Genomic DNA, 23,531 nt, shown 5'->3' on the forward strand with positions numbered 1-23,531 from the left:
TGCTGTGTGTTTCCCTTTCATGTGCTCCACCTGTGTGGAACCGAATCCCCGAATCCCCTTTAGGCTCCCAGTCCGCCCTCCCTGCCCCCCCTAGAACAGCCTAGTTGCTCCTCTCAGGAGGCAGGAAGGGGGGGGGGGGCGGGATTAGATGCCAGGAGTCAAGAGTCCTCAGAGCCCACGTGGGCTGTGGGTTTTGCCCCCTCCACAGCAGGCCACCCAACCAGGGCGTGGTGCACTATGTGGGTGAGTCTAGAGGCTGAGGGTGTGTGGCGTTGGGGAGCAAAGGGAAGTGTTGGGGAAAGGAGTGCAGGCTCTGACTGGGGAGAGCCAGAGAGGGCTACCAGGTTGAGACCCCAGACAGGGTGCTGGGCGGTGGGAGAAATGGAGAATTTTTAGAGGGGACCTAGGAGGAGGGCAGAGAAATGGAAGAAGCCTGGGTACAGGAGGACAACAGTGGTACAGTCTGGTAACCTGAGGGAAAAGTAACTGGGAACTGAGGGAAAAGAGTAGGAGTGTTCTCCTTTCCCATACACAACTCTTATAAGGATCAGTGAGCTTTGCATTGATCTTAGGGGAAATACCAGAATCTTTAAGGCGACCTTCAAGACCAGCCCTGGTCTCTCCCCTAACTGCCCCTCAGTTCTCACCGTGTTCCCTCCAATATCCTCTGTTCCCTCTTGCCTCAGGGCCTTTGCACCGACTATTCCACATGCCTGACTTGCCTTTATGACTCCCCCCATCCCCACTCCATTCTTATTTGCACAGGTAACCCACCTTCTCCAGGGAAGCCCCTGACTTCTACCCCCGACATTGGGTTGGGTTCCCCTTTCCTGTCTTTCATAGCAATACCGTGGTTTATAATTATATGTGTATGTGATTATTCAGTTGTCTCCCCAACCAGACTGTGTGTTCCATGAGAGCAGTCATTTTCTTCCCAAAGTACCTTTCCTCCACAATGCCTGGGGCATAGTAGGTACTCAGTAAATACTTGTTGAATCAGTGAACAGATGAAGGAATGAATAAGCCCCTGAAGAGAAGGCGGGGACTGGGCAAGTGCCAAAAATTCTGTGAAAACAATAAAAAACGACACAGAGCTAGAAGATGCTGGAACAATGGTGTTAATGACCCCTTCATAGAGTAACATGAGAGCCTCGAGAGGGAGGCAATGGAAGAGAAGAGCAACAATGTTTATTCATCCCACAAACATTAATTGAGCATTTATTATGTGCCAGGTGCTGCTAGAAGTGCTAAGAATAAAATGTGGAAGGACATTGTTCCTCCCTCCTGGAGTTTATGGAACTTAATGCAAGAGACAGATTCTCAAAAATGTGAACAAGTAAATAAATTAAAAATGAGATACGTGCTGGGGCGCCTGGGTGGTTCAGTCAGTTGAGTGTCTGACTCTTGATTTCGGCTCAGGTCATGATCCCAGGGTCATGGGATCGAGCCCTGTGTTGGGCTCCACACTGACCGTGGAGCTTGCTTAAGATTCTCTCTCCCTCTCCCCAGCTCCTGCACAGGCCATGAGCTCTCTCCCCCCCTCTCAAAAACAAACAAACAAACAAACAAACAAACAAACAAACAAAACCAACAACAGTGTGGTAAGTGCTGTGAGAAATGAGAGAGGAAACAAACACTGGAACTTTGGGTGGGCCTAACAGAGCTGAGGCTTAAAGTCAGGAGACACAGGCAGAGAGGACGTGCCCAGCAGAGAGAATGGTTTGGGCTGTTTCCCTAACTTCACTGCACCAGCCAAGGGGGGGTTTGGGAGCCCAACCTTCCCATGCTGGGGGAAGACCATCAGACTGGGAGTCAAACTGCCCACTGGAATCATCTAGGGGGTTTTAAAAACCTCAACGCCTAGGCCATACCCCATACCAGAATCAGAATGACTGGGGTAGGAGCCGGGCATCAGTATTTTTTCAAGATCCTCAGGAGATCTTGAAAGTTTGGAATATGCAGTAAAGGTTGAAACGTACAGATATAAACATTTTTGAAATTGTGATGAAATATACATAACATGAAATTAACTATTTTAACCATTTTTTTAAATGTTTATTTTGAGGGAAAGAGAGTGCAAGTCAGAGAGGGGTAGAGAGGGAGAGAATCTTAAGCAGGCTCCGAGCTGTCAGCGCGGAGTCCGATATAGGGCTCCATCCCACGAACTGTGAGGTCATGACCTAAGCCAAAAGCAAGATTCAGATGTTCAACCAACTGAGCCACCCAGGCACCCCTATTTTAACCATTTCTAAGTGTTCAGTTTGGCAGCATTAAATACATTCACAATGTTGTGCAACTACCAACACTATGGGCTCCAGAACTTTGTCCTTACCCCAAAGAGAAATTCTGTATCCACTGAACAATATCCCCATTGCCTCCTCCCCCACCCTTATCAACCACCATTCTACCTTCTGTCTGTGAAATTGGCTGTTGTCGGTATCTCATAAAAGTGGAACCACGCAGGATTTGTCCTTTTGTGTCTGGTTTATTTCACTTCGCATCATGTTTTCAAGGTTCACGCATGTTGCAGCCTGTGTCAGAGTTTTATTCATTTTTAAGGCTAAATAATATTCCATTGTATGTATAGACCACATTTTGTTTATCCATTCACCTGCTGATGGACATTTGGGTTGTTTCCACCTTTTCGTTCTTTCGAACAATGCTGGTACAGAGGTGCACAAATATCTGTTCAAGTCTTTGCTTTCAATTCTTTTGGAGAGATACCCAGAAGTGGGATGGCTGGATCGTATGGTGATTTTTTGTTTAATTTTTTGGGGAACCGCTATACTCTTTTTCCCTGGGGACTGTACCATTGTACCTTCTCACCAGCAATGCACAGGTGTTCTAATTTCTCCACATCCTCATCCACACTTATTATTTTCTCATTTTATTTGTTTTTTTTTTTTTTATTTTTTTTTATTTTTTTTTTAAAAATTTTTTTTTTCAACGTTTATTTATTTTTGGGACAGAGAGAGACAGAGCATGAACGGGGGAGGGGCAGAGAGAGAGGGAGACACAGAATCGGAAACAGGCTCCAGGCTCTGAGCCATCAGCCCAGAGCCTGACGCGGGGCTCGAACTCACGGACCGCGAGATCGTGACCTGGCTGAAGTCGGACGCTTAACCGACTGCGCCACCCAGGCGCCCCTCATTTTATTTGTTTTTAAAAAAGCCTTCCCAATGGATGTGAAGTAGTATTTCATTCTGTTTTTAATTTGCATTTCCGTAATGATTAGTGACGTCGAGAATCTTCTCACGTGGCTATTGGAAATTTGTCTATCTTCTTTAGAGAAAAGTCTATGCAACTTCTTTGACCATTTTTAAATTGTGTGTGTGTGTGTGTGTGTGTGTGTGTGTGTGTGAGCTGTGGTTCTTTATATATTCTGGATATTAATTCCTTATCAGATATATGATTTGTATGATATAAACATTCTTAAATGGTAGAATAATTTGAAAAGGGCTATAAAAGTGTAGATGCATTACAGTAAGTTTTTTTTTTAACAACACAAAAATGAAATACCCATATGGAAAATTTTTGGAAGTATATACATCAAAATGTGATCTATTATCTGATTGATACAAAGAATGATTTTTGCTCTATTGTCTTCCCCTTTGTGTTTTCTATACTTCCGAGTTTTCTGCATCGAATGTGTATTATTTATTTATTTTTATTATTTTAAAAATTATTTATTTATTTTTAATGTTTATTTTGTTTGAGAGAGAGAGAGAGCAGGGGAGGGGCAAAGACAGGGAGACAGAGGATCTGAAGCGGGCTCTGTACTGACAGCAGAGAGCCCAATGTGAGGCTCGAACTCACAAACTCCAAGATCGTGACCTGACCTTTATTTTTATTTTTTTAAGTAATCTCCAGGGGCACCTGGGTGGCTCAGTCAGTTAAGTGTCCAACTCTTGATTTCAGCTCAGTTCATGATCTCAGAGTTCATGAGATCAAGCCCTGAATCAGGCTCCATGCTGACAGCTCAGAGCCTGGAGCCTCCTTCCGATTCTATGTCTCCCTCTCTCTCTGCCCCTCCCCCGTTCATGCTCTGTCTCTCTCTGTCCCAAAAATAAATAAACGTTGAAAAACAAAAACAAAAACAAAAAAACCCACAACATTTATTGAGGGTCTCCTACATGCCAGGTGCTCTCAAAGTTTCTGGTCTATTAGACAAGCCACAGGCAGCACAGTAGGGAAAAGGAGGAACCCAAGGAGGCTCCCACTGGCAAAATCTGGCACAATTTGAGGATTAAAATACATGCTATTAATGAGTTATACTTCACTATATAGAATTACAGAATTTTATAACTATAATAAATTGCTATAATCAATAATTACAAATAATCCACTCTAAGAATCCTTTGGGTCCATACTGACAATAAACAAACAAATATGAAATAAGGGGGCACCTGGCTGGCTCAGTTGGTAGAGCATGTGACTCGATCTCAGGGTTGTAAGTTCCAGCCCCATGTTGGGTGTAGAGATTACTTAAAAAATAAAATCTTTAGGGCCACCCGGGTGGCTCAGTCGGTTGAGTATCTGACTCTTGATTTCAGCCCAGGTCATGACCCCAGGGGTTGTGGGATCACACCCCTCATTGGGCTTGTTGATGAGCATGGAAGTCCTGCTTAATAGTCTCTCTCTCTCCCCCCCTCTGTTTCTCTCCCCGCTCATGCTCTCTCTCTCTTTAAAAAAAAAATTAATTAAAAAAAATAAAATCTTTACCTCTTAGAGTTAAAAAAAAATCAATAAAAATAAAATAAAATATTTTAAAAAATATATGAGATATGGAAAAGCTCTTCCTTACAATAGAATGTCAACTAAATAAATGGGAAAGGAGTGATAGATTTAGAAAAATCATTTTATTTTTTTTTTAATTTTTTTTTTTCAACGTTTATTTATTTTTGGGACAGAGAGAGACAGAGCATGAACGGGGGAGGGGCAGAGAGAGAGGGAGACACAGAATCGGAAGCAGGCTCCAGGCTCCGAGCCATCAGCCCAGAGCCTGACGCGGGGCTCGAACTCACGGACCGCGAGATCGTGACCTGGCTGAAGTCGGACGCTTAACCGACTGCGCCACCCAGGCGCCCCTAGAAAAATCATTTTAGAGGCACCTGGGTGGCTCAGTCAGTTAAGTGTCTGACTCTTGATTTAGGCTCAGGTCATGATCTCACAGTTCATGCGTTCGAGTCCTGATTTGGGCTCAGTGCTGCCAGTGTGAGGCCTGCTTGGGATTCTCTCCCTCTCTGCCCCTCCCCCCTCAGAATAAATAAAGCAACATTAAAAAAAATCATTTTATACCATCATAGTAATGATTGATTCGGGCAAGGATAATAAATAGATAGGAATTAAAAGGCCCAAACTTGATGAGGAACAGGACTTTAGTTAATTTTATTTATTTTTAGTATTTAATTTTTTTTTTTTTTTTTTTGAGGAACAGGATTTTAGATCAAAGTACCTCCCCACAGATTACTTAAATTACAAAATAGAAAATAACTACCGTAGGGAAACCTGGTGGAGACCACTAAACCAAGTGATTGAAGTTAACGTCAATAATAATGAGATAAACTGACACGGTGTGGCTCTTGATGTGAGGTACTGAGAAAGAAACAGCACTCAACAGCACTCGTGTGGTGTTCTTGCCAAAAATGTGTAAGTCGAATTATGAGGAAACATCAGACAAACCTAAACTGAGGGACATTCTACAGAACAAATGGCCAACACTCTTCCCAAAATGTCCATGTTATGAATGACTAAAAAAGGCTGAGAAACTGTTTCACGTGAAAAGAGGACTAAAGAGACAATGAAGAAGAAATGCCCTGCGTGATGCTGAACTCGATCCTAGACCAGAGAAAAAATTTATATAAAGGACATCATTGGGATGATTAGTGAAATTTGAATGGAATCTGTATGTTAAATAAAGTACTGAATCACTGTTCAATTTTCTGGTTTTGATTATGTTCTCATTTCTGGTGATATAGGCCAGTATCCCTGTTTTTAGGAAACACACGCTTTAGTATTTATGAGGAAAGGGGCATTGTCTGTAAATTACTCTTAAATAGTTCAGAAACAACAACAACAACAACAACAACAACAACGATGTCTTCTATATGGAAAGAAAAATTTTAATGTGATAAAATGTTGATAATTAGTGTCATTGGTGGATTATAGGATTTAGGCATACAGGAATTTTTTATACTATTCTTGGCATTTTTCTGTAAATTCGAAATGATTAAAAACCAAATTAAAAAACAAAACAAAACAAACCACCCTCCAATCCTATCGCCATAGGTGCTACGGATGAGATCTTCGATAAGCCATAAAATCTATCAGAAAGTAGCTATTAATACTATCACGGGATCCTTCTTAAGTGGTAGAGAAACTTACTAAACACAGGAAGAGCTTTGTGCAAATGCATAGCGGGAAGAGAGCCTGGGATCCCTCCCTTCTGGACCCCCAGGGTCCCCAAGCCCCCAAATGAAAGCGTAGGGGGTTGAGGAGAGACGTCGCATGAGTACCGGGTGGAGGCCAGAGGCGATTAAAGGCGTCAAATTGGGGACTCTCCACACCTGAGCTGGCGCCAACTAACCAGATCGAGCCGTGGAAGTGAGGAAGTGGTGCGAGGCCTTCAGCCCCGGACTCTCCCACCCCCTGCCGGGCGACCTCTCCTCTCCCTGAAGGTGGACCTGAAACTCCAGCACCTCGACCTCTGGGCCAGCCTCCATGGCCAGGTTCCGGGCTTGCTGGACTGGGACATGGGCAACGAGTCGTTCCTGGCCTTCACCACGGCGCACCTGCCCCTGGCAGAGCAGAACCGTGAGTGCGTGGGGGGCGGGGAGGCGTGGGGGAGGGGCGTGGTGGGCGCCCGGGTGGGGTGTTCGCGGGGCTCCCGGCCCCTTGGCCCCCAGCCCCCCCACCTTCGGCCCCGCGGACTAGCTGGGCGCCCGAGTGCGGTTTCGGGATCCGCGCCCCCCCCCCCCCCCCCACCGCGGCCGAGCGGGAGCCCCTCCGCGCCCCACCCCCACCCCAACCCGGGCCATGGCGACGCCGGCCTCGACCCAGAGCCCCCAGGAAGTGGGTCCCGCCACGGCACACCGCCTGCCACCTCCACCCCCACCGTCCGCTGCGTCCCAGAACCTTCTAGGCCTCACCTCGGCCCTTTTCCCATGGTGCCTACCGCCATTTGGCGCGCCACGAACATTTTACTCGTTCTGTTTTTAAAATGTTATCGGTTTTGTTCGAGGCTGTACCCCCACCCCCACCCCCGTTAGTACATTGGCTGACACCTAGAGGTGCTCGATATTTGCCGAACGGATGGCTGACCGTTATGGTCTTTTAAAAAAATGATTTTTTTCTTTGGACCTCAAAGGCAGAGGCAAAGACGATCCCCTCCTAGTTCGTGGTATATTATTGCCATCTGGTCAGGCAAGGTCCTTGGATTAACCCCTTACCCCCACTTCAGTGCACCCACCTCCACCCCCACCGTGCCTTCCATCACCTCGCACACTCCCTTGTATCTACCCTAAGTGATTTAATGTCTTTAGATAGGTTTATCTTTGAAAACGATTTAACGTTATTTTATGTTTATAGACGACCTTCATTTACTTAATGCTCATTGCTTTTTTGTGCCTACTCGCATTGTTTTTGAGAGCTACTCAGGTTGCTACACGAAGGTCTGGTTCGTTATTTCTGATGGCTGGGTGGTATTCTGTTATTTGCATATACTACCTTTTGCATGTACCTCGCTGATGGAGACCTGGATCGCCTCCAGCTCTCTGCCACCATAAGTAATGCTAAGGAATTCCTGTATCTTCGTTGATTAACAAATATTTATTGAGCACTTGTAATTTGCTAGGCAGTGTTCTTGACACTCGTGGTACATAATGAACAGAACAATCTATATGGAGCCTACGTTCCACTGGGGGCAGACAATCCACATAAAAATGTATCTATGGTATAAGGTGATAACTGAGATGGGGGAGAAAGGATACAGTAAGAGGGCTCAGGAATGTGGGGAGGTGGCGACAGCCACGGTTTTAAATAGGGTCATCAGGTTGGGCTTCCTTGGGAACATAACCTTGGAGCAGAGAGTTGAAGGGTATTTAGAGGAAAAATTTCCCAGGCAGAAGAAATAGCCAGGGCAAAAGTCCTAAGGAAGGAATATGTCTGGAGTGTTGGAGGCGCAGGAAAGAGGCCAGTGAAGCTGGATGAAAGTAAATACAGAGGGAAGTTCAGAGCATGTGGAGCAGAGATCAGGACAAGCCCATCTTCCACTCTAAGGACTTTGGGGTTGACTTTGAGGTTGAAAGGTTTTGAGCAGTGGAGTGCCATGATTCAGGCTTCCCAAGTGTGTGACCCATGTAGTTGCTTCCTCTGCTGGAGGAATAGTTTCTATTACAGGATATATAGGAGGATAATTTCTAACTTGAGATCATTTTAATTTTAGAACAAGGAACCCCTCATTTTCACTTTGCACTGGGCTCTGCAAATTAGGTAACCCAATCCTGCATGATCTATACTTTGAAAAGATCACTTCGGCTGCTGTGTTGAGGGTACATTGTAAACGTAGAAAAAGCCAGCAGACTAGAAGGCTACTACTGTAATCCAGACCAGAGATGGTGGTAGGCTGGACCCTTAGGGTGGTGGCAGAGAAGGCAGAACCTGCTGGGTTGGCTGATGGATCGGATGTGGAGTGTATGAAAGAGAGAAGATGACTCCTCCAAAGTTTTTGGCTGATCCAGTGAAAGGATGGAGTACTGAGATGGGGGAAGCTTCTGGTCGGACAGAGAGAAAGATCAGGATTTCTGTTCGGGACCTGCTGAGTTTGAGGATACTTTTTAGATTTCCAAGCAAAAATGTTGAGTGAGCAGGTAGCCGTGTAAGTCTGGAGTACTGGAGAGAGGTTTATTTTGAGAGTCTTTGGTATGTGGGTGGCGTTTAAAGGATGAGAAGAGAGAAGACAGAGAAGGACCAAACATGAGCCCTGGGGACATTCTATTGTAAAGATACTGGAGAGAAGGAAGATAACCAGCCCAAACTAAGGAAATGACCATTGAGAATCAAAACCAAGAAACCGTGGTTTCCTGGAAACAAGTGAAAAAAGTGTGTCATGGAAGGACTGGTCAGATGAGAGGACTACCCCTGTGAGGTCAGGTGGGAGGTACACGGACAATTTGGTTTAGCAAAGCAGACATCATTGGTGACCATGATGATGGTGGGGTGGTGGAGACGAAAGCCTGATTGGCAAGGGCTTAAGGGTGGAAGGAGGGGAAGTGGGGTCCGAAAGAATAGGTAGTTCTTTTGAGGAGTTCTGCCTCAAAAGAAAGCAAAAACATAGGGCAGTGGCCTGGCACAGAAAACCAGGGCAAAAGGTCTTTTCAATAAGATGAGAGAATTAACATCATATTTGAATGCTAATAAGAATGATCCAGTAGTAAATACACACACACACAAATAACAGGAAATAGAGGAGTGGTTGGTTGGAACATTATCCCTGAGAAGGCTCAAGAGCATCTGTGCCAGGGAGGGAGGGAGGGAATCAGAGACACTATGCTCTGATCTCCCTGAGATCACCAACCTGTTGATGTCACCCTTTTTTTTCCTGCTCTTGAGCCCTGGGTGTTTTTCCTTCTTTAACCAACCTGTAATCCCGTGGTCAAACATGCTCTCCATCAATTCCTTTGACCCTCTCTGGCTTTGGAGCACTTGCTTGGCCAAACCACCACCCCGATTAAATCCAACTCTACCAAAGAGTACTCCAAAGCCATAGACCAACGGATTGGTGATATGGTATCCAAGGATAGTTGGAGTGGGGAGAGAATTAGCTGGAAAGATAGGTGAAGTATGTTTTTTTAATTTGTTTATTAAATTGGGGCACCTGGGTGGCTCAGTCTGTTAAGCGTCCGATTTTTTATTTTGGCTCGGGTCATGATCTCATAGTTTGTGAATCCGAGCCCTGCATGAGCTCGGTGCTGACAGTGCAGAGCCTGCTTGGGATTCTCTCATTCTAATCTCTCTCTCTACCCCTACCCCACTTGCTCTCTCTCTCTCTCAAAATAAACTTAAGATTTTTAATTTGTTTGTTAAATCAGTTAATCAATGTCTACACCCAACTGATCATACCACAGAAGATTAGCATATAAGTTCCCCTACTGACTTGAATAGACACACCCAGGAGTAGACCTTGATGTCTTGAATCAGCCTTTCACTGTGATAGCACCAGCTGCTGTTCAGATCTGCAGTATGAGAAAGGATTCTTTTCTAGTTCCCTGCATCTTTGCCAACACTTGGGATTATCTGTTTTCATATTTGTCAGTATGATGTAAAGTGTTATCTCATTACTTTATTGTGTTCTTGTAACTAGTAAGGCCAAGAACATCTTGTTACTAATTCAGGTATCCCTTCCTTATGAATACTGATTCATATCTCTTGCCCACTTATAGGTTTGTGTTAGCTTCTGCAAGTCAGTAAGTGAAAGATTGTCTGGTAGAGAGCTGAGAACTTTGGGAGTTGAAATTTTCTTTTCTGGCTTTTTTTGTTGTCTATTGATTTTTTTGTTGTTCGTGGTTTTACTCTGCAGAACATTTTAATTTTTATGTATTATATTTACATAAAATGTATAGATTAATTTGAGGGTAATTGGTATCTTTTAATATGTATTATGTCTTCATTTATTCAAGGCTTTCATGTCCTTAAATAGTGACTGCATCTTTTTCCCATGAAGGTCTAGTTCGTTCTTTGATGGGTTGACTCCTGAATACTTTATACTTTTGGTTGCTACTGCAAACAGTACCTTTTTTAAAAAACTTAATTTATTTTTTAAATTTACATCCAAGTTAGTTAGCATGTAGTGCAACGATGATTTCAGGAGTAGATTCCTTAGTGCCCCTACCCATTTAGCCCATCTCCCCTCCCACAACACCTCCAGTAACCCTCTGTTCTCCATATTTAAGAATCTCTTATGTTTTGTCCCCCTCCCTGTTTTTATATTATTTTTGCTTCCCTTTCCTTATGTTCATCTGTTTTGTCTCTTAAAGTCCTCATATGAGTAAAGCCATATGATATTTGTCTTTCTCTGACTGACTAATTTCACTTAGCATAATACCCTCTAGTTCCATCCAGGTAGTTGCAAATGGCAAGATTTCATTCTTTTTGATTGCTGAGTAATACTCCATACTTTGGCTATTGTTGATGGTGTTGCTATAAACATTGGGATGCATGTGTCCCTTCGAAACAGCACACCTGTATCCCTTGGATAAATACCTAGTGGTGCAATTGCTGGGTTGTAGGGTAGTTCTATTCTTAATTTTTTGAGGAACCTCCATATTGCTTTCCAGAGTGGCTGCACCAGTTTGCATTCCCACCAGCAGTGCAAAAGAGATCCTCTTTCTCCACGTCCTCGCCAACATCTGTTGTTGCCTGAGTTGTTAATATTAGCCATTCTGACAGGTGTGAGGTGGTATCTCATTGTGGTTTTGATTTGTATTTCCCTGATGATGAGTGATGTGGAGCATTTTTTTCACGTGTCGATTGGCCATCTGGATGTCTTCTTTGGAGAAGTGTCTATTCATGTCTTTTGCCCATTTCTTCACTGGATGATTTGTTTTTTAGGTGTTGAGTTTGATAAGTTCTTTACAGATTTAGGATACTAACCCTTTATCTGATATGTCGTTTGCAAATACCTTCTCCCATTCTACCAGTTACCTTTTAGTTTTGCTGATGGTTTCCTTAGCTGTGCAGAAGCTTTTTATTTTGATGAGGTCCCAATATTCATTTTTGTTTTTGTTTCCCTTGCCTCTGGAGATGTGTTAAGAAGTTGCTGCGGCTGAGGTCAAAGAGGTTTTTGCCTGCTTTCTCCTCGAGGATTTTGATGGCTTCCTGTCTTACATTTAGGTCTTTCATCCATTTTCAGTTTATTTTTGTGTATGGTGTAAGAAAGTGGTCCAGGTTCATTCTTCTGCATGTCGCTGTCCAGTGTTCCCAGCACCACTTGCTGAAGAGACTGTCTTTATTCCATTGGATATTCTTTCCTGCTTTGTCAAAGATTAGTTGGCCATACGTTTGTGGGTCCATTTCTGGGTTCTCTATTCCATTGACCTGAGTGTCTGTTTTTGTGCTAGTACCATACTGTCTTGATGATTACAGCTTTGTAATACAGCTTGAAGTCCGGGATTGTGATGCTTCCTGCTTTGGTTTTCTTTTTCAAGATTGCTTTGACTATTTGGGGTCTTTTCTGGTCCCATACAAATTTTAGGATTGTTTGCACTAGTTCTGTGAAGAATGCTGGTGTTATTTTGATAGGTATTGCATTCAATACATAGATTGCTGTGGGTAGTATTGACATTTTAACAATATTTGTTCTTCCTATCCAGGAGTATGGGATATTTTTTCTTTGTGTGTGTGTGTGTGTGTGTGTGTGTGTGTGTGTGTGTGTGTCTTCTTCCATTTCTTTCATAAGCTTTCTATAGTTTTCAGTGTACAAACAGTACCTTCTTTAAAAAAAATTTTTTTTTATATGGGAACGCAAGCTGGTGCAGCCACTCTGGAAAACAGTATGGAGGTTCCTCAAAAAACTAAAAATAGAACTACTCTACGACCCAGCAATGGCACTACTAAGTATTTATCCAAGGGATACAGGTGTGCTGTTTCAAAGGGACACATGCACCCCAATGTTTATAGCAGCACTATCAACAATAGCCAAAGTATGGAAACAGCCAAATGCCCATCGATAGATGAATGGATAAAGAAGATGTGGTGTGTGTATACACACACACACACACACACACACACACACACACACAATGGAGTATTACTCAGCAGTCAAAAAGAATGAAATCTTGCCATTTGCAACTACCTAGATGGAACTGGAGGGTATTATGCTAAGTGAAATTAGTCAGTCAGGGAAAGACAAATATCATATGCCTTTACTCATATGAGGACTTTAAGAGACAAAACAGATGAACCTAAGGGAAAGGAAACAAAAATAATATAAAAACAGGGAGGGGGACAAAACATAAGAGATTTTTTTTTTAATTTTTTTTTCAACGTTTATTTATTTTTGGGACAGAGAGAGACAGAGCATGAATGGGGGAGGGACAGAGAGAGAGGGAGACACAGAATCGGAAACAGGCTGGCTCCAGGCTCTGAGCCATCAGCCCAGAGCCTGACGCGGGGCTCGAACTCACGGACCGCGAGATCGTGACCTGGCTGAAGTCGGACGCTTAACCGACTGCGCCACCCAGGCGCCCCCATAAGAGATTCTTAAATACAGAGAACAAACACAGGGTTGCTGGAGGGGTTGTGGGAGGGGGGATGGGCTAAATGGGTAAGGGGCACTAAGGAATCTGCTCCTGAAATCATTGTTGCACTATATGCTAACTAATTTGGATGTAAATTTAAAAATAAATAAATTAAATTAAAAAAAATTTTTTTATATGTTCCAGTTTCTTCATGCTGCTATGGAGGAACAGTGATTAGTATTTGTTCTTATATCCAGCAAACTTTCTAGGCTCTTGTCAGTTCTGATAATTTGTCTATCGATTTTGTATGGTTTCTGTCTTAACATTTTTTTCTATAAATAATGCTAGTTTTGCCTTTTTCTTTCTGACTTTATATCTGTTTCTTTCTGACTTTATATCTCTTTCTACTTTTTCCTCTTTTCAGTACTATGTTGGACATTATTATTAATGAAATGGGCATTCTTTCTAATTACTGAGCTCTCTAATAAGTATATCATCATTTTCCAGACAAAAACCTAGATTCAACTGCAATATGATGACACCCAACGGGTCCTTTTGGGGGGGGGGTGAGGTGGAAATAGTTGCCACTAACCCCCAAGGAGCCAGCATAGGGCCAAGCAGATAGCTCTAGTATACACTCGATTTACTCTTTTTCTTTTTTCTTTTACTGTTCCTTTTTATTTTTTAGTATTTCATGGTACAGAGGGACCACAGTTTGTTTACAGTTCACCCACTGGAGGACATCTGGGTCACTTCTGGTTTTTGGCTAATACGATTAAAGCTGCTCTGAACATTATCATACAGATATTTTTTTAATTTTCACAAATGATTTTATAATTTTTTAAATATAATTTAGTCTCAAATTGGTGAACATACAGTGTGTAAAGTGTGCTCTTGGTTTTTGGGGTAGATTCCCCTGGTTTTTCACTTACATACAACACACAGTGCTCATCCCAACAAGCGCCCTCAATGCCCATCACCCATTTTCCCATCTCCCCCAGCCCCCCATCAACCCTCAGGTTGTTCTCTGTATTTAAGAGTCGCTTGTGGTTTGCCTCCCTCCCTCTGTTTATAACTATTTTTTCCCCTCCCCTCCCCCATGGTCTTCCATTAAGTTTCTCAAGATCTACATATGAGTGAAAACGTATGATTTACTCTTAGCCCACCACGTATTCATTCATCCAGTTAAGCTGAACTCCTCCAGGTTAAGCTGAGCTCCTCCCATGTGCCAGGCAGTGAAAAAGACAGTCCTGGTGATTGGCTCTAAGCAAAGTAATTAGGATAAAATGTGTGTTAGGGAAGTGTTTGGACAGGCAGAGAAGGCCTGCTTTAGAAAGATGTTTCAACAGAGACATGATGAGTGAATAGCAATTAACTAGGGCAGCGGGAAGAGAGAAGAGTGTATCTGGCAAAGACACAATAGTTTGTGGGGAGGCCCGGGATCTAGAGTGTGGTCTGTTGGAGACCTGGAGAGCCTGGGAGGAATGACCCAACACTGATGAGGAGCCAGGGCCTTGCAGACTGTCCCAAGAAACTTCAGTTTGGCCCAAGGGTCATAGAAAGCCATCAAAAGTGTTTAAGCAGAAAGGTGACAGGATTGCATTAATATTTTAGGAAGATGCTCCAGCTACAGGGGGACTAAGTTGGAGAAAAGCAGGTAAACAGACCATTTGGGTTATGGCTGGACTTGGGGATTGACTGGGTGTGGCTGGATGGGAAAGAGAAGGCAAGAACACTTCCGCGTTCCTGACCCAAGCCACTTCGGTTAGATGGTGGTGCCACTTGCGGAGACCAATACAGGAGGGGGAGCAGGAAGGTGGAGTTTAGTTGCAGGAATGTGGAGTCTGAAGTACCTGCGGGTTATGCTAGGAAAGATCTCCAAGGCCCAGTGGTACTTACGGGCAAGCAGAGGAGTCTGGGCCGGAGGTACGGATTTGGAAGCCCTACGTTGATAGATAGTGGCTGAGGCCACAGGCATTCATGAATTGGCTCAGGGACAGTGTATGTGGAACGAGGTCAGAGAAGTCGAATATGGTGTCATAACACCCCAGGGAGGGCCCACAGCCACGTGGTCCAGGACCCTGGGGCCACAGTGGAAATACTAGGACATTTTGACCCTCTTCTGTCTTTCTTTTTGCCAGTTGCCAGGTATAGACTTCGAATAGTTGAACCACCAAAAGTACCTGTGGGAAAAACGCCCAACTCTGATAAAGATGGTGAGTGGGGGTAGTGGGTTCTCTGGCATGGTCATGCGGCCTGGGCCGGACCCCAAAGCCAGTGAGCTATGGCGCACAATCTCCTTTTTCTCTGCACAGGCCCAGCTCTTGAGCCCAACCTGTGGATGTGGGTAAACCCCAACATCGTGTATCCCCCCGGAAAGCTGGAGGTCCCAGAACCTCATAAGGGAGAGGATCTCCCAGGCACACTCCCCTCCCCTCAGCCAGCCCCCAAAGAGGAAGACTTTGCCAGCTGCTCAGAGGCCACGGTGGTGGAGTCACTGCCACCGTCCTCGCCCTCCAGCGAGCAGTCTCCCCCTCAGAAGCGGTTTGCCTCTTCCCCCAGCAACTGGGAGGTAGGAGTTTCTGGGGTCCTGGGCTGGACTCGGGCTGGACTTGGGCTGTAGGCAGGGAGGGTGCAGGGATGATGCGATCAGAGAGGGATCCTTAGGGACGACCGAGGGTTAACGGGTTCAGAAATAGGCTGTGCCCTTGGGTTGGGGAGAAGCCCCGATGAGGGCCCCCTACCACTCCCCCTCCCTGCCACTGCACCCCTGGAGTAGAGGCGGTGGAGTTAGGACCAGTTCCTACTCTGTGCTCCTCTAGCTCACAGAAGAGGAGGAGGCTGAGGACCAGGATGACAGCTCCTCTGTGGCTCTCCCGTCCCCTCACAAAAGGGCCCCCCTCCAAAGTCGGAGGTTTCGGCAAGCCAGCAGCCAAGAGGGGAGGCTCTGGTCCCGGCCCCCTCTCAATTACTTCCACCTCATTGCACTGGCATTAAGAAACAGTGCCCCCTGTGGCCTCAACGTGCAACAGATCTACAGTTTCACTCGGTACGTGCCCCGGGGCAGGGGGGGGCCCTGTAAGGACGGGACGGGAGGGGGTCAGGGCCCTCGGACTGACACCTTCCAAGCCGCCCCTGGCCCTGGGCTGCTGCCTCAGTTCCCCCATCTGGGTCTGAAAGGATAAGTGTGTTCCCAGGCCTCCTTCCCCAGACACTGGTACTGCCCTGTCCCCAGGTGGGTGTCCACGTACCCTGTGTTGGGGAAGACATCCACCTCCACCCCCTTTCACGTCTAGAAAACCCTAACCGTTTTACGTCTTAGTCCCTTAAAACGTAAATTCGCCTGGGTCAGAAATTCTCCCATCCTCCCTGTCAAGATTATCCAGTAGAAAATCTGGTTTTGCCAGCAGTTTCTCACGTGCTTTCCCTTTGGCTAGACTGCCTGGCACAGGTCCCCGCACGCCCAGGGGAGCAGGGGGGCACCCGGCTGAGAAGGGATGTGCATTTAGCTTCGACAGTCGCCTACACGTGAGCGTGAGGGGTTTCTCAGACCCTTTCCCTCTAGCAGGAGAGTCTCAGAATATTAATCCACAAGCGGCATCCTTCCTTGACCAGGATTCCTCTTACAGGCATGGGTTGGCCTGATTCTGGCCCGTTCATGTCACAAATCACAGTCATGAGCCCTCAGAGGGAAGCAGGACAAAATGAGTCTCGGAACGGGAGCTGTAAACTGGGTTTAAAAGACGAGGGTTTGCGGGGTGCCTCGGGTGGCTCAGTCAGTTGAGTGTCTGGCTCTTGATTTCGGCTCAGGTCGTGATCCCAGGGGCTTGGGGTCAAGCCTCACGTTGGGCTCCATGCTCAGCATGGAACCTGCTCGGGATTCTCTCTCTCCCTCTGCCCCTGTCCCCTGCTCGCTCTCTCGCTCTCTCTAGAATTTAAAAAAAAAAAAAAAAATGAGGGTTGGCACAAGCAACACACCGGGTCAGGCTTTGCCGCGTGCTCCGTCAGCAGAGAGCTGTTCCAGGCCAGCCCGCCACCGTCCACCTTGACAGAGGGGCCGAGGCTCCTGGCGCCTGGGGGACAACCGTCTCGAGATGGGGCGTCTCCCGAAGACAGCATATCTTTCCTCACCGTTCCCCCCTGTCCGCAGACAGCATTTCCCCTTTTTCCGGACGGCCCCGGAAGGCTGGAAGAATACCGTCCGTCACAATCTCTGTTTCCGAGACAGCTTTGAGAAAGTGCCGGCCAGCGTGCAGGGTGGCGCCGGCACGCGGCCCCGCTCCTGCCTCTGGAAGTTAACTGAGGAGGGCCGCCGCCGCTTTGCAGAGGAGGCCCGCGCCTTGGCCTCCAGTCGGCTGGAGAGCATCCAGCGGTGCATGAGCCAGCCAGGTGTGAGGCCCTGGCACGCGTGGGGCCGAGGGGCACCCCCCCCCCCACCATCCTGACGCGAGGGGAAGGAGACCGGGTCCCACGGTGGGGGCGGGGGACACCTTCTGTAGGCAGGGGAGGGGATAGCGGTGGTCCGAGACCCTGGGCCTGCCCCGGGTGGGACCCCAGCCACCCAGGCATGTACTTGAGGTCCAGGGAGTTGACGGAGGAACAGCTGAGGTGCAGTTGGCCTCACGGCCCGGCAGCCTAGGGAAAGGGTGGCGGCGCAGCGAGAGACGCACGGTATGAGCGGTGACGTGCAGAGGAGGTTTCTTTTCTTTTTCCGGAGACCAGGTGGCATTTGGGCCTTGAAGGGAAAAATAGGTCATCTGCCGCGAGGTGGGCCAGGCTGAGGGAACGGCAGCCGCAAAGGGCAGGTAGATTCTGTTGACTCTCTTCTTTTCTTACAGATGTGATGCCCTTCCTCTTTGACCTTTAAATCCAAGAAGCAGGAGTCAGCCCATCCCTTATTAAAGTTACCTGCAGCAGCCTGGTGGTGTGTGTGTGGTCTCTGAGGGTGGGGACGGGGTGGAGGTGGAGGTCAGCTCTCGGGCTGGAAATGGGATGCCGTTGGAGCTGACGGATGCTCCAGAGGCAATAGGGCAGGTGCCTGGCGCGCCGCCGAGGGAGCCCGCACACTTCTTTCCTCAAAGGAAGAAAACACTCGGCCCCGTTCAGGAGCCTGGAGCAAATCCCATTTTTCTGGATTACGAGGATAGTCTCAGGAGATGCTAGCTCGTAGCGGCCAGCCCTGCCAAAGGCCCAAAGCAGCACGACCCGCGCACAGAGGGGATGTAATCAACTGGGGACAGTGGAGAGAAGCAGAAGGAAGCGCATCACTTGTAGGGCTGTTGAAGGAAAGGCAAACCCTCCTAGGAGGCCAAGAAGGAGCAGTGAGAAGGGCGAGAGGAAAGACTTTTGGAAAAGGATGGTCAGGCTCAAGCCTCCTCCCCCACCCGCATTTAATCGTTTTGAGCGTGGGAGGGGTGGCAGTGGGGGGTGGGAAGTTGGAGGCCAGATGGGGTACCTCCCCGTGCTGTTTGTCTCCACCATGGCTCAGCAGAGGCCACAGCTGGATTAGGAGTCCTTAGAGACTTCGGATCCCAGCTGGGCGCTGTGGATTTCCTGGCGGCAGGGGCGGTGTCCAGGGCAGGGCCAGGTGCCAGCCTTGGGTCCCAGGGGAGTACGGAGATGCCCGAGTGAGTGAGAGAGGAATGAGGTTTAAAGCCACATCGGGATACCCCAGACATTCAGACAGTGCTTGAAGGCAATACTGAATTTCCCACAGGGCTGCAATGACCTTTCTCATTCCCTCTCCTGCTCTCCCCTCTCCCCGCAGGAGATCTGCACAGAAACAGGGCTCCACCCTCAGAACCCAGGGCTTCAGCTATCCTCAGTGCAGGAGGCAGTCTTTGACCTTGAAGAACTGACCCTTCTACCCCAGGCCACTGGCCGTGAGATCAGCCAAGAACCTGACCTGGGGTTATACCTAAGCAGAAAGTATTTGTGGCACCATTTTAAGATACACTGAACTTTCCAGGAATGCAACTGTTATGTAAAATGAAGGATGATTGTGCTTTTTTTGGTTTGGAAGTTGACCAAGAGTTGTTTGCCATTTCAGAAAATCACTTCACTGACAGCAAAGCTGCTCTGGTATTTAAGTCACCAATACCACATGCCTGTATCAGATTGTGTTTGTGTCTGCTGCACTCACGGGGATTCTGCGTGTATAAACAAATCTTTATTACATCCAGGCAGCCGATATAAAGACAAAGTATTGTCAATAGTCGTATGACTGTCAGCTCTTAAATCTGAGCTCTTCACTGTAAGTATGTACAAATTTCCGACTATCTCCTTTTCAAATACAGTTTATCCATTGAAATACAATTTCCCTTTATTTTTCTGTTCTATTGCAGTTAAAGTGTTATATTGATCTTTTCAAAATCACATGTGTAGGTCAGTTATTTTATTAGTAAGATTCATTCCAAGGTGGTAAAGACAGTCTACAGAATGTCTGCTCTGTTCCTCGGGTGTTAAGGCTGATGGGATAGAGAACCACTGAACCAAGCAACATATAAAATAGAGTCCCTGCCCAGAGGTGCTCACCCACAGTGACACTGGTAACCAGTGAGGACAATGGAATAAATCATGTTTATGTCCACCCCCCCAAAGCCTAGCGTGGGGCCTGTTAGGCAGCAAGAATGCATTATTTGTGAGGTGCCTGGGTGGTTCAGTTGGTCACGTGGCCAGCTTTGGCTCAGGTCATGACCTCACGGTTCATGAGTTCGAGCCCTGCATCAGGCTCTGTGCTGACAGCTCAGAGCCTGGAGCCTGCTTTGGATTCTGTGTCTCCTTCTTTCTCTGCCCCTCCCCCATTCGCACCCTGTCTCTCTCTCTCTCTCTCAAAAATAAACATTAAAAAAAAATGCATGATTTGCCACTAGTGACTTCTCTAACAGGCAGCTTCCATATTCTCTGGAAGCACACATAACAGCAATGAGCTCTGTCTAGAGCTAGGGAAGAATTCTCACAGGAGGAGTCAGCCCTGGGTCTTTCCCCAGGTCTACAAAACAATAGCTGGCACTTGTCCAGAAGCACCCAAAGCCAGCCATGCTCTGCGGGTAGCTGCTTCTGCCCCTCTGAGGCAGAGGTGGAGGCTGGGAGGTACAGAGGAGCAGCGATGGGGTGGGAAGGAAAAGTGACCTGTTCCAAGGAAAAGACAGGACAGACACATGCAGGTGCACTGTCCATGCAGAGCCCGATGGGGTCTTGAACCCATGAACTGTGACATCACAACCTGAGCCAAAATCAAGAGTCTGACACTTAACTCACTGAGCCACCCAGGTGCCCCTATCCAGAAAGTCATTTTAGAGACTTTCTTAAAACCAGAGTCTAGAGGATAAATGGAGCTGAAATAGACCAGACACTTGGAAACCAGTTAGAGAGATTTTATATGAATCCAAGTAAGAGAGCAAGGGAATTGAGACAAGGTATGCTCTAGGAGTAAAAAAAAAAAAGTAGAGAACAGGCTTTAAACATCTTAGAAATCCAGGGGCACCTGGCTGGCTCAGTTGGTTAAGCAACATGACTTGATTTTGGCTCAGGTCATGATCTCACAGTTCATAAGATCGAGCCCAGCATTGGGGCTATTAGCATGGACCCTGCTTGGGATTCATTCTCTCTCTCTCTCTGTCTCTCTCTGTCTCTCTCTCTCTCTCAAAATAAATAAATACAAGAAATCTCAGAGGGGTGCCTGGGTGGCTCAGGCAGTTAAGCATCCGACCTCGGCTCAGGTCATGATCTCACGGTTTGTGGGTTCAAACCCTGTCTTAGGCTCTGTGCTGACAGCCTGGAGCCTGCTTCAGATTCTGTGTCTCCCTCTCTTACTTCCCCTCCTCTCTCTCTCTCTCTCTCTCTCTCTCTCAAACATTAAAAAAATAATAACAAAAAATAAAAAGAAATCTCAGAAATCCAAGAAGACAACTTGGGTGGGGTGGATATGGGGACTGACTAAAAGCAAGTGTCAAGATAACCCTCCCCCAAACTCCAGGCTTTAGCTTGGCTGTATTCAGTGGAAGCATGATAATAGGGGATGTTCTGAAGTGGAAGATGTTGAGTTCCATTTCACACAAGTCAAGTTCAGTGGGCAACTGAATGAACACTCGGTAGTGAAGAACTTTAGGGAGACGGCTTCGAAAGCAAAATTGCAGAGGGCTAAGAAGGTAGAAGTCGAAGCAACGTAGACTAGCTTTGGAACAAATGAGGAAAACAGATGACTGGGTTGATCTGCATTTGGGGTTTGATGAAATGAAGTTTTGGAAGGTCACATGAAGTAACAGGTTGCCATAAAAGTATGGTAGAAATAGTCCTGGGACCCAGTGGGTAGAGCAAAGCCAAGGACCTAAGACCTAGACCAGTAATTTTCAAACTTGCTTGATCATCAGAATCACCTGAAGGACTCATTCAACTGAAGCTTGCTGGGCCCCACTCCAGAGTTTCTGATTCAGTACATCTGTGATGGGCCCAAGAATTTTCATTTCTAACAAGCTTACAGACTCTACTGTTGCTGACCCGGAGGCCACACTTTGAAAACCTAGACCAAAGTCGCTGGTAGATACTGAATAGTTTTCTGAGTGAATTGATTAAAGTGCTCATCTTCAAGAATGGAAGACGGTGGTCGGAGTATAACTGCAGAATTTGAATTCAGAGAAGGAGCAATTTTGGGCAGACAAGATTCAGGATGGACCCTCCCAGGGAAATGATGGGAGGTCAAGGAATCGAGTGTTGTGGGGTCTTCAAAATGAGTCACATCTGTCAGAGGCCTGAATCTAAAGGGGAGCTCAAAGAGGAAGTCAAGATCTGAAGGGGAGTCTGGCTACTTTCTGGGCCTGAATTATGTATAGTTAACTGAATACCCACCTACAGACATGGTGGCCCATCCAGGTTAATGCACCAGTGCTGGTAACAAATGTAAGGGAAATTTGGGACTCTGTGCTAGTTTTGTGTGGCACATTCTTTTTCTTATCTTTTTTTAAAGTGTATTTATTTTGAGAGAGAGCAAGTGGGGGAGGGGTGCATAAGGAGGGGGGGGAGAGGGAGAGAGAGAGAGAGAGAGAGAGAGAGAGAAAGAGAGAGAGAATCTCAAGTAGGCTCCATGCTACCAGTGCAGAGCCAGACACAGGGCTTGAACTCACAAACTCTGCGATCATGACCTGAGCCAAAATCAAGAGTCAGTCACTTAAATGACTGAGCCACCCAGGTGCCCCTGTCTGGCACATTCTAAATTTTTTTTTTTTTATTTTAATGTTTATTTTTGAGAGAGAGCACGCATGTGCATGCGTGCCAGTGGGGGAGGGGCAGAGGGGGTGGGGAGGGGCAGAGAGCGTGGGGAATGGAGGATCGGAAGCGGGCCTTGTGCTGACAGCAGAGAACTCCACGTGGGGCTCGAACTCACAGCTAAATCATGACCTGAGCTGAAGTTGGACCCTTAACGGACAGAGCCACCCAGGCACATTACACATTATGTAAGTAAGGTCTGCGCTGGGCCTCAGGTTTTTTGGGGCGGTGCTCTAAGGTGGAGATCACAGCCTGGGGATTCCAGCCATGTAAGGGAGCAATTCACCTTAGACCCTCAGGCTTAGGGGAGCAGGACAGGCAGGAAGGCTGTTCTTTCTGGGAAAAGCAGCTTGTAAAGAATGAAAATTCCACCAGATGAGGATGTTTACAGAATAAAAATGTCTGTTAACCCTCAGCCATGATTCTGTACCCTTTATAGCTTCCCCTTTACAGGAACAGCTGCTCAGAATACCCCGCAAGGGTACAGCTGTGATTAGGTCTTAAATTAAGGCCACCTCCAGCATGTATTCCTTACTGCCAGCTGGTACTGATGAACACTGAAACCCAAGGTGCTGCCTTTGACGCTTAACACCTGTGCAACCTTCCACAAAGTTCCTTTCTGTCCGTGCCTGTTTTCCCATCTGTAAAATGCCGGTAATAGTAGTGCGTCACATTGTTTGGATCAGGTTAGGCAGGTAATGTAAAGCTCTGGACATTAGTGAGCACCCTAATAATACTAGTTATGATTTGTTGCAGTGTCTGATGCGGGTCCTTGACGATGCCCCGACATGCGTGCGATTTGTGGTCCTGCGGTGTCACCTGTTGCGTGTGTCCTTTCCGTGCATCTGTACAGTGGTGCTGCCACTTTTTCTAGGTAGACGGCATCTGGGGATCTTGAGGATGGCTGGGTCTGCGCGTCTACGGGGAGCCCCGGAAAGGACTCGCGCAGCCGCAGAAGGGCCTGCAGTGGCGCCTGCCGGCCGCTGGGGGCCGCAGGGGCCGCTGGGTTCGCCCCGCCCTCGAGGGGTCAGG

At 46.8% G+C, this 23,531-nt stretch overlaps 1 protein-coding gene across 1 annotated transcript; it reads left to right on the forward strand.

The window, feature by feature from the left end:
- The first annotated feature begins 6,683 nt into the window (after positions 1 to 6,683).
- On the forward strand, positions 6,684 to 18,102 carry FOXR1 (forkhead box R1). The gene is made up of 6 exons (XM_030330873.1): positions 6,684 to 6,813; positions 15,377 to 15,451; positions 15,551 to 15,807; positions 16,058 to 16,284; positions 17,386 to 17,624; positions 18,074 to 18,102. Exons 1-6 carry the CDS (start codon positions 6,753 to 6,755, stop codon positions 18,100 to 18,102), a joined length of 888 nt encoding a protein of 295 aa, XP_030186733.1. The 5' UTR covers positions 6,684 to 6,752.
- The last annotated feature ends 5,429 nt before the right edge of the window (positions 18,103 to 23,531 follow it).

This window comes from Lynx canadensis, chromosome D1, assembly GCF_007474595.2.
Source record: "Lynx canadensis isolate LIC74 chromosome D1, mLynCan4.pri.v2, whole genome shotgun sequence".
Taxonomy (NCBI): domain Eukaryota; kingdom Metazoa; phylum Chordata; class Mammalia; order Carnivora; family Felidae; genus Lynx; species Lynx canadensis.

What these genes read in the sequence shown, in the direction of transcription:
- FOXR1 (XM_030330873.1), top strand. Translation starts at nt 6,753, where the DNA reads ATGGGCAACGAGTCGTTCCTGGCCTTCACCACGGCGCACCTGCCCCTG. An exon ending in GCCCAACTCTGATAAAGATG is followed by an intron (nt 15,452 to 15,550) that starts GTGAGTGGGGGT and finishes TTCTCTGCACAG; the next exon opens with GCCCAGCTCTTGAGCCCAAC. An exon ending in CAGATCTACAGTTTCACTCG is followed by an intron (nt 16,285 to 17,385) that starts GTACGTGCCCCG and finishes CCCTGTCCGCAG; the next exon opens with ACAGCATTTCCCCTTTTTCC.